General features: G+C 35.4%; 1 protein-coding gene across 7 annotated transcripts in view; it reads left to right on the top strand.

Moving 5' to 3' along the window:
- Positions 1-15,569, top strand: part of Golga4 (golgin A4) — a 99,228-nt gene that overhangs the window by 7,291 nt on the left and 76,368 nt on the right. For all 7 annotated transcript variants that reach the window (XM_048794920.1, XM_048794921.1, XM_015489495.2 and 4 more), the window contains exon 2: positions 12,896-12,982. In XM_048794920.1, the coding sequence (XP_048650877.1) occupies positions 12,896-12,982 (87 nt within the window). The remainder of the gene's footprint in view (positions 1-12,895; positions 12,983-15,569) is intronic.

The raw sequence follows: 15,569 nt of genomic DNA, 5'->3' as shown, positions 1-15,569 counted from the left end.
TGTGTGGGAGAGAGAGGCTTGTGGAAAGCCGGTGGTGGCAGTTGAGGTTCTGAGGATTTTTTCTGAGAGGCTGTTTTGTTTGGCGTGTGTGGTTCTAAAAATAAAGTTAGTTTCTTTTGACAAGTGGCTCCTGATTGTGCCCAGCCAGACTGCGGCAGGGTTCAGTCCCCAGTACCCGAAAAATAAAAAAATTTATTTGGTCTTCTCCACATAACAGGTATTTTGTTTAGTATTTTGCACAGATTATTTAATTTCACATAAACCTTTGTGAGGTTCACAGATGTGTAATGTTACATGTTACATAGTTGGTGTCAGAACTACAAGAAATTAAAGACAGGTTAAAAGCAGCATGTAAAGTATAATTCAAGTTTTATGGTAAAAAATATATATAAAAGTGTATTCATAGGGCTGGGGTTGTGGCTCAGCGGTAGGGCACTTGTCTAGCATGTGTGAGGCCCTGGGTTCTATCCTCAGCACCACATAAAAAATAAATAAAATAAAGGTATTGTGTCCAACTACAACTAAAAAATAAATATTTAAAAAAGTGTATTCATATATACAGGTTGTGGAAGTATGTTTAAGAAGGATACATTCTCAGGTGCTGGTAACATTGAATATTCTTTTTTTATTTGTAATGTTTAGTTTTTCTTTATAACAGTGAATTGCTTTTGTGCAATAATAAAGACGTTTATATTAATTTTTAAAGATTTTTTTAGTTGTTGATGGACCTTTATTTATTTACTTATTTATATGTGGTGCTGAGAATTGAACCCAGTATCTCACACATGCTAGGCAAAAACTCTACCACTTGAGCTACAGCCCCAGCCCAAGATGTTTATATTATTAATAATAAAAATAAAGCTAGCTGGATGGTGGCTTAGTGGTAGAGTGCTTGCCTAGCATGTGTGAGGCATTGGGTTCTATTCTCAGTATCACATATAAATAAATAAAATAAAGGTCCATTGACAATTAAAAAATATTTTTTTAAAAATAAGGCTAGTTATAAGCTAGGATATTAGCTCTCCCAGTTTCTATAGCTTAATGCCTGTGGTGAGACTGTGTATTTGGATCAAGTAAAATCAGTTTGTGTATAAAATATTTAAAATAATTCTTTTGGATAATATATGTATTTATCCAAAACTCAAAAGTGAATTGTTAGTAATCTACTACTGATAGAAACTTGATTCTCTTCTGATTCCAGGCTTTAGCTATTCAAAACCCTTCAGAAATGAGAAATTCTGAATTATTATTTCAGGAGTAAAGGACTTTTTTCATGAACAAATTAAAAAAGAAACAAAAATGTTTTTCCATGACAGTCTTTTTGCAAGAGTTCATAAGCACTTTTGTTTTCTTTAGCAAAGGATCTTCAATTTGTTTAATATGATCTTAGTAACTCATAGTCATTATTTTTAAGTATATTTTTTCTTTTGAAGACACCATGCCCTCAGGGATTAATGAAGTGTGAGAGGTAGTTCTCTTGCTTATTCCAGAAAATTTGACCAGCCAGACAGGTTAGCCCATGCCTGTAATCCTACTTACTTTGGAGGCTGGAGCAGGAGGATCACAAATTCAAAGCCAGCCTGGGCAACTTAGCAAGACCCTGTCTTAAAATAAAAATTTTCAAAAGGGCTGGGGATGTAACTCAATAGTAGAACACCCCTAAGTTCAATACCCAGTAACACAGAGGAGAAAAAGAAAGAAAATTTATTTGTTCTCCCCCCCTGCCCTCACCCCCAGTTCTGAAAATGGAACCCAGAGTCTCCCCTGATTTGAGCACTGATCTGTCACTGAGTTATACCCCCAACCCCTGTTTGTTTGTTTGTTTGTTTGTTTTAGAGAGAGAGAGAGAATTTTAATATTTATTTTTTAGTTTTTGGTGGACACAACATCTTTGTTTGTATGTGGTGCTGAAGATTGAACCTGGGCCGCACGCATGCCAGGCTAGCGCGCTACCGCTTGAGCCACATCCCCAGCCCCCCCCCCCATTTGTTCTTGGTCTACTTTTTTTAGTTATTTAATAATACTGCTTGTTATCTGCCACATATTTTTCTTCTCCCTACTTTTTTACTGTTAAAAATAAATAACATATGTAAACTATTTTGAAGTTTTGTATACAATAAGGACAAGTACCTAAGGAATTCTTTAGTGCATTTTAGTGTGTTAATACAAAATTTGAGACATTCATTTTGGATTTTCAGAGAATTTGTGTGCATTACTTCCTGAGTGTCAGCTTGTTTTCCATAGGTAAGATTGTCTGATAGATTTGTTTCCAGTACAGTGAATCGTCAGGTATAGATAATTTAGGGATAAATGAACCATTTATATCACAACATTTGCAAAACTTTCTGACAATAGTGAGATTGATTAGAATTCTTAAAAACAAAACAAAACAAGACAGCCTTCTAATAATCTCCAATCACTTCTGTTTGGTTGGTGCTAAGATTATTTGAACTCCTTCTTTGTTGGTTTTTATTTTAACTAATCATTTGCTCAACTCTGATGGTTATCTGAAGACTAATAACTAAGTGAAAAAAATTATGTATCAAAGTTCACTAAATATCATTTAGCAGCACATGTATTTTGAATTTTTAAGTTCTTTTCAGAATTAACTTGATAAAAGATTTCTTCAGATTTTTATTCCAGCTGCATCCACTGAATATATTCAAGCAATCATATTTTTAGTTTTTTTCAAATAAAAATGACACTAGTCAACACTTATTGGGTGATTATTTTTAGCCAAGTATGTTTCTCAGTGCATTGCATATATCATCTAAATTAATATGCAAAATAATTTAATTCCTGTCCTCATTTTATGGATAAATTGGGGCTGAGAGTTTAGGTAACTTGTCTATGGTATACAGCTAAGAAATGGTAAAGCTGAGATTTGAACCCAGGCAGCCTGGCTCCAAGTCCATTCTTTTAATTGCTATGCTACATTTGTTGATTTGTTTTAGTTTTCAGCTGTGGTTGTTTTATAGAAACTAGAGCCTCTAAATTCTGAAAAGATAATCATCTTATTTTATATATATATACTCGGATATATATATATATATATACACACACACACACACACACACACACACTAATATATATGTGTGTGTATGCATGTATATGCACACATATTTAAGTTATGTTCTGTGTCTTGATTTATCTGATTTTTCTGGGTCTCTTGTTATATTTATTCAAATTGGTCATCTTGCTTTGCCTCTTTTTTTGTTCTGGTTTTGGGGATTGAACCTATCTTGAACATGCAGTGTCCTCCTGCCCCATGTCTTGTGTTTGTTGATTCGTTTATATTTATGAAATCCTGGAGGTTGAGTCACTTAGGTAATTCCCACGGGTTTTCTCTGCTATTACCTGCTACTCCTGTGTATAGGTCTAGAAATTGTTTGTTATGTGGGTGGTGGGTAGGGAAGGGAAACAGTTCAGCAAGAATTCTTCCTCTGTCAGCCAAAACAAATAGGGCCCTACTTTGAAAGGTGATCATAGATTTATCATCCAAACATTCTTTAATCTCTTTAGGGTCAAACTTGGGTCACATGGTGGAGGTAACTAGTGTCATGAAGCCCTGCTAATCTAGTTTTTTTTCCCCTTTTTGCCATGCTGGAGATTGAACTCAAGGGTGCTCTATCCCTTTTTTAAAAATTTTATTTTGAGGCAAGGTCTCACTAAATTGCCCAAGCTGGCCTCCAACTTAATGATCCTCCTTGCTTCAGTCTCTGAGTAGCTAGGTTTATGGGTGTATTCACTTGTGCCCATCTCATTCTTGCTCTTTTATAACAAACTACTCCTGGGGAACAAGCTCATTCTGTGAAACCAGCCTTAATCCTTTCCAAGGATGGTACCCTTAATGAGCTAATCACCTTCTACTAGGCCCCACCTCTTAAAAATTCCACTCTCTCATATCACACTGAGGACCAAGTTCCAAAAGATGAACCCTTGGGTTACAAACCATACCACATTTTAAACAGTATCTACTCATTTCCTGCCAAAGTAGATGATTTGGCAAGCTGGCCTCAAACTCCTGGATTTATTTATTTATTTAAGTATTTTTTTTTTTTTTTAGTTGTAGATAGACACAGTAATTTTATTTATTTATTTTTATGTGGCATTGAGGATTAAACCCAGGGCCTCACACATGCTAGGAAACCTATCCCTGTAGAATAGCTTTTTTTTTTTTTTTCTTCTTTATTTTGTGGTGCTGAGGATTGAACCCAGGGCCTTGTACCTGCAAGGCAAGCACTGTACCAACTGAGCTATCTCCCCAGCCCCAAACTCCTGGATTTAAATGATCCTCCTGCCTGACCCTCTGGAGTAACGGGGGCTATTAGTGCGCACCATTGTGCCAGGTAGAAAATGAATTATAAAGCATTGCTCTGCTGTTTTTCATTTGCAGTAATGATGTTGAGAAGTCTAATGCCATTCTGCTTCTATTTCCTTTTTGAAGTCTTAGCATCTTTCCATTATCACTTGTCTGAAATTTCATGACAAATATGCCTTTGTATGGATTTCTTTATGTATTTTGCTGAATATTCAGTGGGCGCCTATGGGGACTTATGTGCTTAAATTTTTGGAAACTTTTAGATAGTTTGACATTTCTCTGTCCTTTGTTTTTTCTCCTATTTCCTGGAACTGTATTTGGTTAGCTTTTGTGCCTTCTGAATGATTTTTTTCTCTTTCTTTTCTGCCCTTTACATTCTATTTTTACTTTTTGTCCTACTTTTAAGAGATTAATTTATCTAATTCTTAAATTGAATTTTTAATTTTGGCTATCCTATTTTTAAGTCTTTTGGGGCTGTTTCTTATTGTCTTCTGCTTTTCCAGAGTATTGTTCTTATATATGTCTTTTGTATTTCTGAGATTAATAAGGATTTTTTTCCTTTTGATGTTTTTCTTTTAATCTCTATTGATTTTGTTCTTTCTAGGTTTATTTCATGTTTTTGCCTTTCTCTTTTACATTGGAAACTTTTTCAAATATTGAGTGTTCTGGGCTATCTGGTCATGTGAGTCATGAACAATCTGATGCTACATGGAAGTAACATGTAATAGCAAGACACTAGTTTACTGCAAGGTAGTACTGCCCTGGCTTTATTATTGGGGGAAATACCCCCACAAGTTGATGACTGGAAGTCTTTTTTTTTGGGCGGGGGGTGATTGAACTCAAGAGGCACTCAACCACTGAGCCACATACCCAGCCTCATTTTGTATTTCATTTAGAGACAGGATCTCACTTAATTGCTTAGTGCCTCACTTTTGCTGATGCTGGCTTTGAACTCTAGATCTTCCTGTCTCAGCCTTCCAAGCCTGCTGGGATTACAGGCAAGCACCACTGTTCCCCAGCTGGAGGTCTTGTGTGTGTGTGGGTGCGTGCGTGCGCGCGCAGCGCACTGGGAATCCAACCCAGGTCCCTGAGTATGTTAGACAAGCAGTCTACCTCTGAGTCATGCCCTCAGCCTGGCAACTGGAAGCCTTTTAAAAGAGATTACTCAGTTTTTTTTTTGTTTGTTTTGTTTTGTTTGAGAAGCATTCTGTTTCTTTTTTTCAAGCAGGGCTGAGGAAGTGGGCTAGGGGTTTCACAGCTCACTATGCCCTTTTAGTTTAATCATATACTTTGCCCTTCATCCCTATTTTACTGTGCTTAATGTCACAAGTCTTTTAAGCTTCTTTGCTCCATTTGCTCCACAAATCTTTTAACCTGTTGTTCTTCAGTGGCTTTGTAGGATTGGACAGAGGACCTGGAAGTATTTCAACCAGTTCTCATGTTGTTGGTCCTGCCTGTTCACTTCTGAGTCTTGCATATACTTTTTGCTTTAAGTTCCAAGTGTTTCCAGTGTTCTGGGATGAAAATAGGCTTGCTGCTTCTCATCAGTATTCCCTTCTTTAGATCCCATCCCTGGGGTGGTAATATCCTCAGTTGTGCCGAATTCTTTACTATTTTTTTGTTCACCTTCAGTCTTCTGAAAATTGGTTGAAATTTCTTATTACCTTTTTTCAGGGAGAGGAGATATATACAGAGATCTATAGAGAAAGGCAAGAGCATATAGTTATTCTTCCATATCTAAACAGGAAGTTTCCTTAAATTATTTTCAGATGAGTGGATTCCATTACATTGAGGGGCTGTTTTGGGGAGGTAAGCATTAAAAACAGAAGAGCAGTGTATCATTTCTGGCACTACTATCTTAGATATGATGTAAGGAAGATACTATGTTAAGAACATGATGAAAAGCTCTAGTAATTTTGGTAACTAAAAAGGTGATGTGAAAAATCAACCCCAAGTTATTGTAACCATTCTTTTAGAGCTGGGATATCAAATTGATCTGACTAATGACTTTTAGCAGTGTTGTGAGGTGGAGTCTGTAGTTATATCACTGCCATGACTGATTATCCATAGGTATGGGAGGGAGAAGGAATGAAATGAACCAGGTGTTATGCTTGTACAAAGGTAACATCTCATTTATTTGGAGGATAATTAACTAGGAGATAAATCAAAAGGCCTATAAGCAACCAAAAATGTTGACATCACCAGCTTTATATTTTATATATAATGAAAGTTATTCATAAGAAAACATTTAAAAATTTTTCATTTAGAGTTATATCATGATTATTTAATGACATAGTTTACAATTCAGTTAGCACATTTTCAATTAGTACATTTACTCAATTTCTAAACTAGTAGCAAGCTAGAATGGATGGAGAAGAAATATTGACAGGAGTGACAACTGACCAAGAAAATGTTAAATTATGTTCAGTTTTCTGGAATTAGTTAATTGATTTAGGAGAGTATAGATTCAAAGCAATTAAAAATCTCATTGAAAACTGAATTAGTTTGGAGATATATTTATATCTTTATCTCTAACAATTCTACTCTCTTGAGTAATTTTTTATCGAATTCCCAGTAATACATTCCCTTACGAATAAACTTTGATTAACAAAGTACTGACTTTAATATAGTTTCCTAGTAATATGAATACCCAAAATTTGTGTTTTTATTTAAATTGGGTTGTTTAACCTGGGATTGATACTTCTTAATTTCTATTTTTTGATATAGCTAAAACATTAAATATATTTTAGGGATCAGAGATTTAAGAGTTTGTCAGGCATGGTGGACTACACTTGCCTGTAGTCCCAGCTACTGACAAGGCTGAGACAGGAGGATCACTTGAGCCCAGGAATTTGAGTGAGGCCAGTCTGGGAAAGATATTGGAAACCTTGTCTTAAGGAGAGAAAAAAAAAAAAATTAGTGGCCAACTAATAAGAACTTCGTTCTTATAAAAACAACATGGTATGGTGAGAGCAGCTCAAGGGGTTGTGATTTGGTGGGCTGGGAGGAGCTGCTGCTTTTTCTTCTCTTTTTCTCTCTCTTTTTTTTTTGCAGCGCTGGGGATTGAGCTCAGGGCCTTACACATGCTAGCACTCTACTACTGAGTTGCACTCACAGGCTGAGAATCTATTTATTTTTAATTTAATGAAAAAAAAATAAGAAATTTGATATGTCTCTGTCTTTTTTGTAAGGGCTGAGGGTGTAGCTTGGTGGTAGAGTGCTTGTTTAGCATGGGCAAGATCCTGGCTTTGATCCCCAGCACTGATCCTTAGTACTGCATGTATGTATACACAGAGAAAAGGTTGTTCTGTAAAACTTCTGTTTAGAGGTGTCTCCATTTGAAGTGGATCGTGGCATTGTTGTTATTGTTTTTACTGTGAAACCCAGAGAAATAAATCTGAGAAACAGTCATCTAAAGATACTGGGAAAGTGGGTAAGAGAATCAGAAGACTTGCATACTAACACAAATCTTGAAGTGTGAACTGGGCAAGCCATTTAAGCATTCTGGGCTTCTGATGTTCTCAGGATGTTGGGTATGATAATATCTGTCTTGTTTACCTTTCAGGTTGATTATGTGCATCAAAAATGATAAAGTATCTGAAAGCCTTTGAAGTTGTAGAGCATGTGTTTATTTAACTGTGCCTGTGAGATGCTTGCTGGCTATTACATTTGCCTGGAAGAGGGTGCATTTTGTCCCTGTTCCATGGTTGCTGAGAGACAGGTACTTCCAGTGTGTATAGGGTGTTATGACTGTACATAGGAAAGCATTTCTTGAGAGGGTTAGGGTAACATCTTGTTAGGTAATGAAAGTTATGGTACAGTGACAAGGTATTCAAGCTCATTATTCCTAAACATGACAATATTAGTTTTCTGATGTTGCTAAGAGGTTAACATGACTTTCATGCACAATAACCCAGTTTCTTCACAGTTCTGCAGGTCAGAAGTCTGGCATGGTGAAACTGGGTCTTTTTTCTTTTTTGGTATTAGGGATTGAACTGAGGGGTGCTTTACCATGGAGCTATATCCCTATTACTTTTAATTTTTTTTTTTTTTTTTTTTTAAATTTTGAGGCAGGGTCTTGCTGAATTGCTGAAGATCTCATTAAATTGCTAAGGCTGGTGTCAAACTTGCAATCCTCCTGCCTTAGCCTTCCGAGTTGCTGGGATTACAGATGTGTGCCACTGCACTCAATGGGTTTTCTTTTCTATTTTGGTGGTGGTGGGGATATTGAACACAGTGGAGCTTTACCCCTGACTTAGTTACATCCCCAGTCCTTTTTTTTTTTTTTTCTAATTGAAACAGGATCTTGCTAAGTTGCCAGACTAGCTTCAGACTTGCAATCCTCTTGCCACAGCCTCCCAACTCATTATGATTATGGGGGTGCACTATCATGCCAGGCTGAGATCCTCATTTCTTGTTGACTGTTGAAGGGAGGACCATTTGCAGCTCTAAGAGCCATCAGTTTCTTGCCATGTCTCCTGACAGGCATTTTGCTTTCTTCCAGGACAGAAAGAATGCATCTCTTTGCCTTCTAGATCTATATTTGAGAGGCTTATGTAATTAAGTTAGATCCATCCAGGTAATCTTTTGATTAACTCAGAGTCAAATGATTAATCTCGAATATCTTTTCAAAACTAGTTTTGTCATGTAATGTAACATAATAATGGGAGAAATATCTCACAATATTCACAGGGTGAGGGTCACTTGGGATCATCTTAGAATGCTGCTTACCACAGTGACTAAAATGGTTTTCCTCATACTGTAATTGAAACCTGTAGATAGTTAATAACCAGTTGGTGGACAATAAAATAGTAATTGTGAGCTTGAATATAGTGACCAGGTTTCTTAGCAGAATAGCTTAGAAAAATCTGACTCCAGATTTTTTATGGCTATGAGAATTAATCAGCCAAAGTTTGGTTTCAAGGAACCTAAATTCCTTTATATCTTGAAGTGAGGATAGCTTATTAAAGATCCAGAAACCTGGGATAACTGCTCAAGTACATTTAGATTCTTACTCTTGCAACTCCAGAGGGTTAAAAAAAGCCATCGGGCTGGGTTGTGGCTCAGTGGTAGAGCACTTGCCTCTCATGCATGAAACCCTGGGTTTGATCCTCAGCACCACATAAAAATAAATAAATAAAAATAAAGATTAAAAAAAAAAAAGCCATCTGGCCAAATTTGCCAGGTGGTACTACTTTTCTGAGAATAGTGTTTTTTAAAACTTACTCTTCAATTTTGTAAAACCTCCTTGCTTTATTTTGCCAGTTTATACAGAGCTGATGAGGCCACTACTAGACTCTGTTTCAAATTTTTTAGTGCCAATTTAAAAAAGTCACAGTGAGGTTTACTTTTCAAGTATGTAAAGGTTATTGTTTAGGTATCTGGACATTTGAAAAGTTGAATTAATAGCCCAAACATTTCTTAGATGTGGGATTACAGCAGAGAAAGCAGGTTGGTTAGAAGGTATTTGCTCTAGTCTTGTGTACTTTTCTAATTACTTTGCTAATGTTTTACTCCCTCAGGGGCCTTTTTAGAAAAGTAGATCTTACATGTGACCATTTATATTAGATATGAGTAGAGCTTCTTTGCTCCTGGTAACAGCCTTTGAAGCTGGCATGGTAGGAGAATTATGGGTCCAGAATTATGGGTCCAGGTGTGGAAAGAGTTTATTAAAGTTTTTTTAAACTTTTAATAACAGCTGTTTCTGGAGTACTCAGAATGGTTGTAATTTAGTTAGAATAAACATTGTACAGGGACTGTGTTTTCCCTTCCCATTTTCTAAGTACAGTGTTGACTTTTAGTCATATTTTCTAGACATTTAAAGCATTGATAAGGCTTTATATCACATTCAACTATTTTCTTTTTTTGGCACCAGAAATTGAACTCAGGGGCATTTGACCACTGAGTCACATTCTCAGCCCTTTTTTGTATTTTATTTAGAGATGGTCTCACTGAGTTGCTTTGTGCCTCCCTATTGCTGAGGCTGGCTTTGAACTTGCCATCCTCCTACCTCAGCCTCTTGAGCTGCTGGGATACAGGTGTGCGCCACTATGCCTGCCCGGCTCAACTATTTTCTTGTTTAAATTTTTTTCTCTTTTTTTGCTTTGCTAGAGATTGAATCCAGGCCCTTGCACATGCTAGGCAAGCACCCTACCACTCAGTCATACCTCCTAATCCTCTTGTTTAAAATTTTAAGATATTCTTTTTCTTGTTTTGTCTTGGGTAGTAGAGGATTCCTTAAGGTGACTTATGCACACAGCTAATTTCAGTCTGTCAGGTATTGATTTCCTGATTGGTCCTTTAGAATGGGTGTATGTGTTGAAATTCTTAATTAAAAGCAGCAGAATACAATCTATCTGGGTAAGCAGGAAGGAATTTGTTTTTTTGTGGTACCATGGATTGAACCCAGCGGAGTTCTAGACTGAACTGCTTCTTTAGCCCCTTTTCAAATTTACTTTTGAGTTAGGATCTACTGAGTTACTGAGGCTAGCGTTGAACTTGTGATTCTCCTGCCTCAGCCTTCTAATAGGGATTACAGGCATGTGTCACTGTATTAGGCAGGTACTTATTAAAGAATATTCAGTAACTGAGAGAATTTCCTTGAGTGCCCTATAGTCTGGGCTGATTACTCCATCCAGCCTCACTGGGAGGCTACTCTAATAAAAATGTTGCAATTGCCCCAGTTTGGCAGCAACAGTGCATCTTTCACTTCACAGCTCATGTCTGCATGACTGTATGAAGCTGTTCTATGCTCACTGATGATGAACTTTAATTTTGCATGTCTATTTTCTCACATCGCTGACTTATGACTCAGTCTCATGTGGGTGTATCTGATTGGTAAAGCTCAAGTTACTGCCCCAGATAAAAAGAAGACTGAGTTAGTGAGTTTTTTTGCTTTTTTTTTTTTTTGTTGTTGTTGTTGGTTGGTTGGTTGTTTTTGTGTCTTTTCTCCCTAGTGTTAGGGATTGAATTCAGAACCTTGTGCATGCTGGGTAGGCGCTCTTCCACTGAGCTATAGATCTCTAGCCCAAGTTTTCAGAATTGTAACTTATGAACTTATAAAAGTTGTTTATAGAAAAAAGATTACTAAATTTTTGTCAGATTTGTAGATGCTTTATCCCTCTTTCCAGATGCTGTCTCCCTCTTCCCAATTAAACTGCTCCTTTTGATTTCAAATTTTTTCTTTTCCTTTTTTTTTTTTGGTGATGTAGGGGATCTGAGCCCTTGTGCATTTTGTTTTCTGTTTTTGACAGAAATAGTATTTCTTTCTCATTGAGGGATTAAATAAATAGACTTATTTTTCTTTTGTATTTCAAATAAAAAATTTAAATCTTGAATAAAGCTTAAGTATAAAGTATAAGGATTCAGTTTGGTGTTTCTCTCCCCATATGAGTAAACATTCATCCCAATACCATTTATTAAGTATCTGTCCTGATGTGAAGTGTTGTTTATCATAAACTAAATATATATGTCTGTCTATGTATGTATATTATTTGTATATATGTGCACTATTTCTCATGATCTCTCAGTTCCAGCCTATCTGAAACAGTATGTGTTACATACTGACTTTAGATTTGACATATCAGAGTTCTGTTTGTTCATTCATTTTCTCGTTTATTTGACAAATACTTCTAAAATACCTTTTATGTAGAGCTGTGTAGACTGTAGAAGGGTAGGCATCAAGACATTCATTTCTATGTGTAGATGAGTTCACATGTGTTTTGTTACAGGTATAGAGGGATATTGAAGTTTTGGTTTTATACTTTAAGGGCTGTTTTTCTCTTATTTTAGAGTAGACCTCAGACTCCTATTTTAAATTTTGGGCCCTTTTGAGGATTTTTGTATTGAGGATTTCAATAGTCAGGATGTCCTTAGTATCTCAGTATCCAGCTGTGGAGCACAAATAGATTTAAAGAAAGGCCTTTAACTGGAAAGGTAGGGAAGTGCTATTTTACTGTGCATTTATTTCCTTTTTTAAAAAAAATATTTACTTTTTGGTGTAGATGGACACAACACAATGCATTTTATTTTTATGTGGTGCTGAGGATCAAACCCGGGTCCCGCCTGTGCTAAGGAGCACTCTACTGCTGAGCCACAATCCCAGCCCTTAATTGTGCATTTCATTGTGCTGTATTCACTGTTTAAGGGACCTTAAAGATGGAATTAACAATCTTATTTTTTTTAAATGAACTTTAAAATTTGGAATCATATTGTTTTGCAGAAAAGTTGTAAAGTTAAGAGATTTCATATTCTCCTCATCTGGCTTCATTTCCCCCCAATATTTTCAAATTATGTTACAATCACAACCTTACTTTATATATAAAGAGACAGTAACCTTCAAAGAATTCATTTACCTAAGATTATAGTTCTAGTTGGCAGCAGAGTCAGGCTAAGGACCCAGTCAGTAGCCTGCCGTGGTTAGTTATATTTTAGCTATTTTCTGCTTTTCATGTGGTTGTGCCTTTCCTTTCTTTCACTGAGTTCTTGGACATGTACTGAGAGAAGAACTACCAAGTACAAAGTGTACTAGACAATGTAGTGTTTCTAATTTTTATAATTTTTTTAAAAATCTAGGCTTCCTCTAATTTGTCACCAACAAGAACTAAGAGCAGGACATCTTCATTTACAGAGCAACTTGATGAAGGTACACCCAATAGAGAGGTAAGTTTGAAATAGATTTCTTTAAGAAGAAATGTAATCTAAAATGTAATGCTACTGTCAATAATGATGGGAAACTATTTTCAGAGGTCTATTATTTAATTTCTGCATATTGTTTTTATTAGTAATATAGTCTTTTAAAAAATATGATTATGCTTTTATAAAGCATTTTTTAAGAACCTTAATTTGAGAAGATAGATATTCTGAATTTAATATTTAAAAGTTTCAGAATAATTTGATGAAAGTTTGTTCAGCATAGAATAATATGGGTAAAAACCCTGCATTTTCAATCTGGTGAGTGGAAACTGAAAAGTAACTTAACTGATTCCATACAATTAGCAGTTGACACCCAAACTCATTTTTTTTCCAACGTTTTTTTTCTTTCTGTGAATCGTAACACAAATATAGAAAAGAGGGTAAGACATAAATGTGAAAATTAGTGAATTGTCACAAAATGAATCTCCCAGGTCAAGAAAAGAAACACTTCCAGCACTTTAGTGTTTCTTCCCTCCTGAAAGATTACTACCATCCTGAATTTTTGGTATTTGCCTTTTTATTTTCTTTATAGTTTTACCATGAAAGTATGCTTTCTAATGTGAAAATTATAATTAAGCATTTGGATTGTCTCCAGTTTTTGGCTGTTATGAATTGTGCTGCTGTGAACATTATTGTACATTTCTTTTGCTACACATTTATCTGCATTTTCATTGGTATTTACTCTGGAATAGAATTATTGCCTTATAGGATATAACTAGTTTTAACACTTTAAAGGATAATACTAGTTGTATTTCAATAGAAATTTACTTTCTTACCAGGAGTTCAAGAACTACTCTTGGGGGCTGGTGCTATAGCTCAGTGGCAGAGCCCTTGCTTAGCATATGTGAGGCACTGAGTTCAATCCTTAGCACCACATAAAAATAAACAAATAAAGACATGTTGTCCACCTACAGCTACAAAATAAATAAAAAAAAGAGCATTACTCTTGCTCTATATCCCTGTTAGTCTTTAATTTCAGCCATTCTGGTGGTATTAGTTGTTTGTTATAGTTTTAATTGGCATTTCTTTGATGATTAACATTATATTATTTGTCTGTTTATTGGCCATCTGATACTTTCTTTTGTGAAGTGCTTGTTTAAATACTTTGCCCACTTTTCTATTGGCTTGTCTTTTTCTTACTTATGTATAGGACATTTTTTTTTTTAATTTTTTAGTTTTTGGTGGTGCTATGGATTGAATTCAGGACCTAGTGCATGCTAAGCATGCACTCTATTGCTGAGCTACACCCCAACCCCCAGGAGTTCTTTTCTATATAGTGTGTTTAAGAGTTCTTTATTAGGTATATGTTTTGTAAGTATCTTTTTTCAGAAGTTCTTAGTTTTAATATACTGTCCAATTTATCAAGATTTAAATTTATGGCTAGTGTTCTTTGTTACTTGTTAAAGAATGTTTTTTTTCTTACCCTGAGAGTATTTACCTGTATTATCTTGTTTTACTTTTCATATTTAGATTTTTTACTCCACTTGGGAGTGATTTTTTTAAGATAATGTGAGATAGGGTTGGTTTTATTCCCTATGATATATCTTTCCAGCTGTCCCATTTTTCCACATTGCTCTACATTTTGCAGAAGCTGTCCATTTTTGAGTGGCTTTGTTTCTGAGTAATCTGTTCTATTTCATTGTTTGCTTTGTCATTGATTCATATCACATATCTTAACTATAGGTTTATATTTTTGTTCTCAGCAGGTCCTCCCATCTTGATCTTGTTGAATGTCTTGGTTATTCTTATTATTTTCCATATAATTCTATATAAATTAAAAATATATTTTTTAATAATTGTACATGGACAGCATGCCTTTATTTATTTTTTTATGCAGTACTAAGGATCGAACCCAGTGCTTCACACATGCTAGACAAGCGCTTTGCTACCGCCCCAGCCCCTCTATATAAAATTTTGAATCAGATATTTAAGTTCCACAAAAACAAACTCAAAGCAAAGCAAATACAGCACACTGATCACAAAACAAACCTATAAGGATTTTGATTGAAATTACATTGAATCTATAGATTAATCTTGGAGGAAACTTTAATATTACAAATTTATAATCTTTTAGAATTACAAATAGTGCTATAATGAGTATTGTACATATACATTTGTAATGCTATTATTCTGTAGGATAGAGTTCTAGGCATGGGACTACTGGGTCATACAGTATGTGTAAATTTAAATACTTGAAAGTTACATGTAAACTGTCCCAACAAAGGTTTTTAAAAAACCAGTTAAAAAAAATATCTATTTAGGAGTTGCAGTTGTAGCTTAGTAAAGTGCCTGCCTAGCATGCATGAAACTCTGGTTTTTATCCCCACTACCAAAAAAAAAAAAGTAAAAAGTCATTTATTTAGTAGATATTGATACCATAATCAATTTTAAAATGTCATACCTATATTAACTTTCTATTACTATAATAAATGCCCCAAATAATCAACTTAGAAACGTTTGTGGGGTACAGTGGCAGCATGTGCTAGATATTTAGGAGGATCATGAATTTGAGGCTAGCCTCAGCAATTAGTGAAACTCGCTCCCTGCCCCCCCC

The sequence above is a fragment of the Marmota marmota genome, unplaced genomic scaffold (genome assembly GCF_001458135.2).
Source record: "Marmota marmota marmota unplaced genomic scaffold, marMar, whole genome shotgun sequence".
In the NCBI taxonomy this organism is placed as follows: Eukaryota; Metazoa; Chordata; class Mammalia; order Rodentia; family Sciuridae; genus Marmota; species Marmota marmota.
The sequence above is the reverse complement of the archived record's forward strand: the minus strand, read 5'-3'. Positions and strand labels throughout refer to the sequence as shown.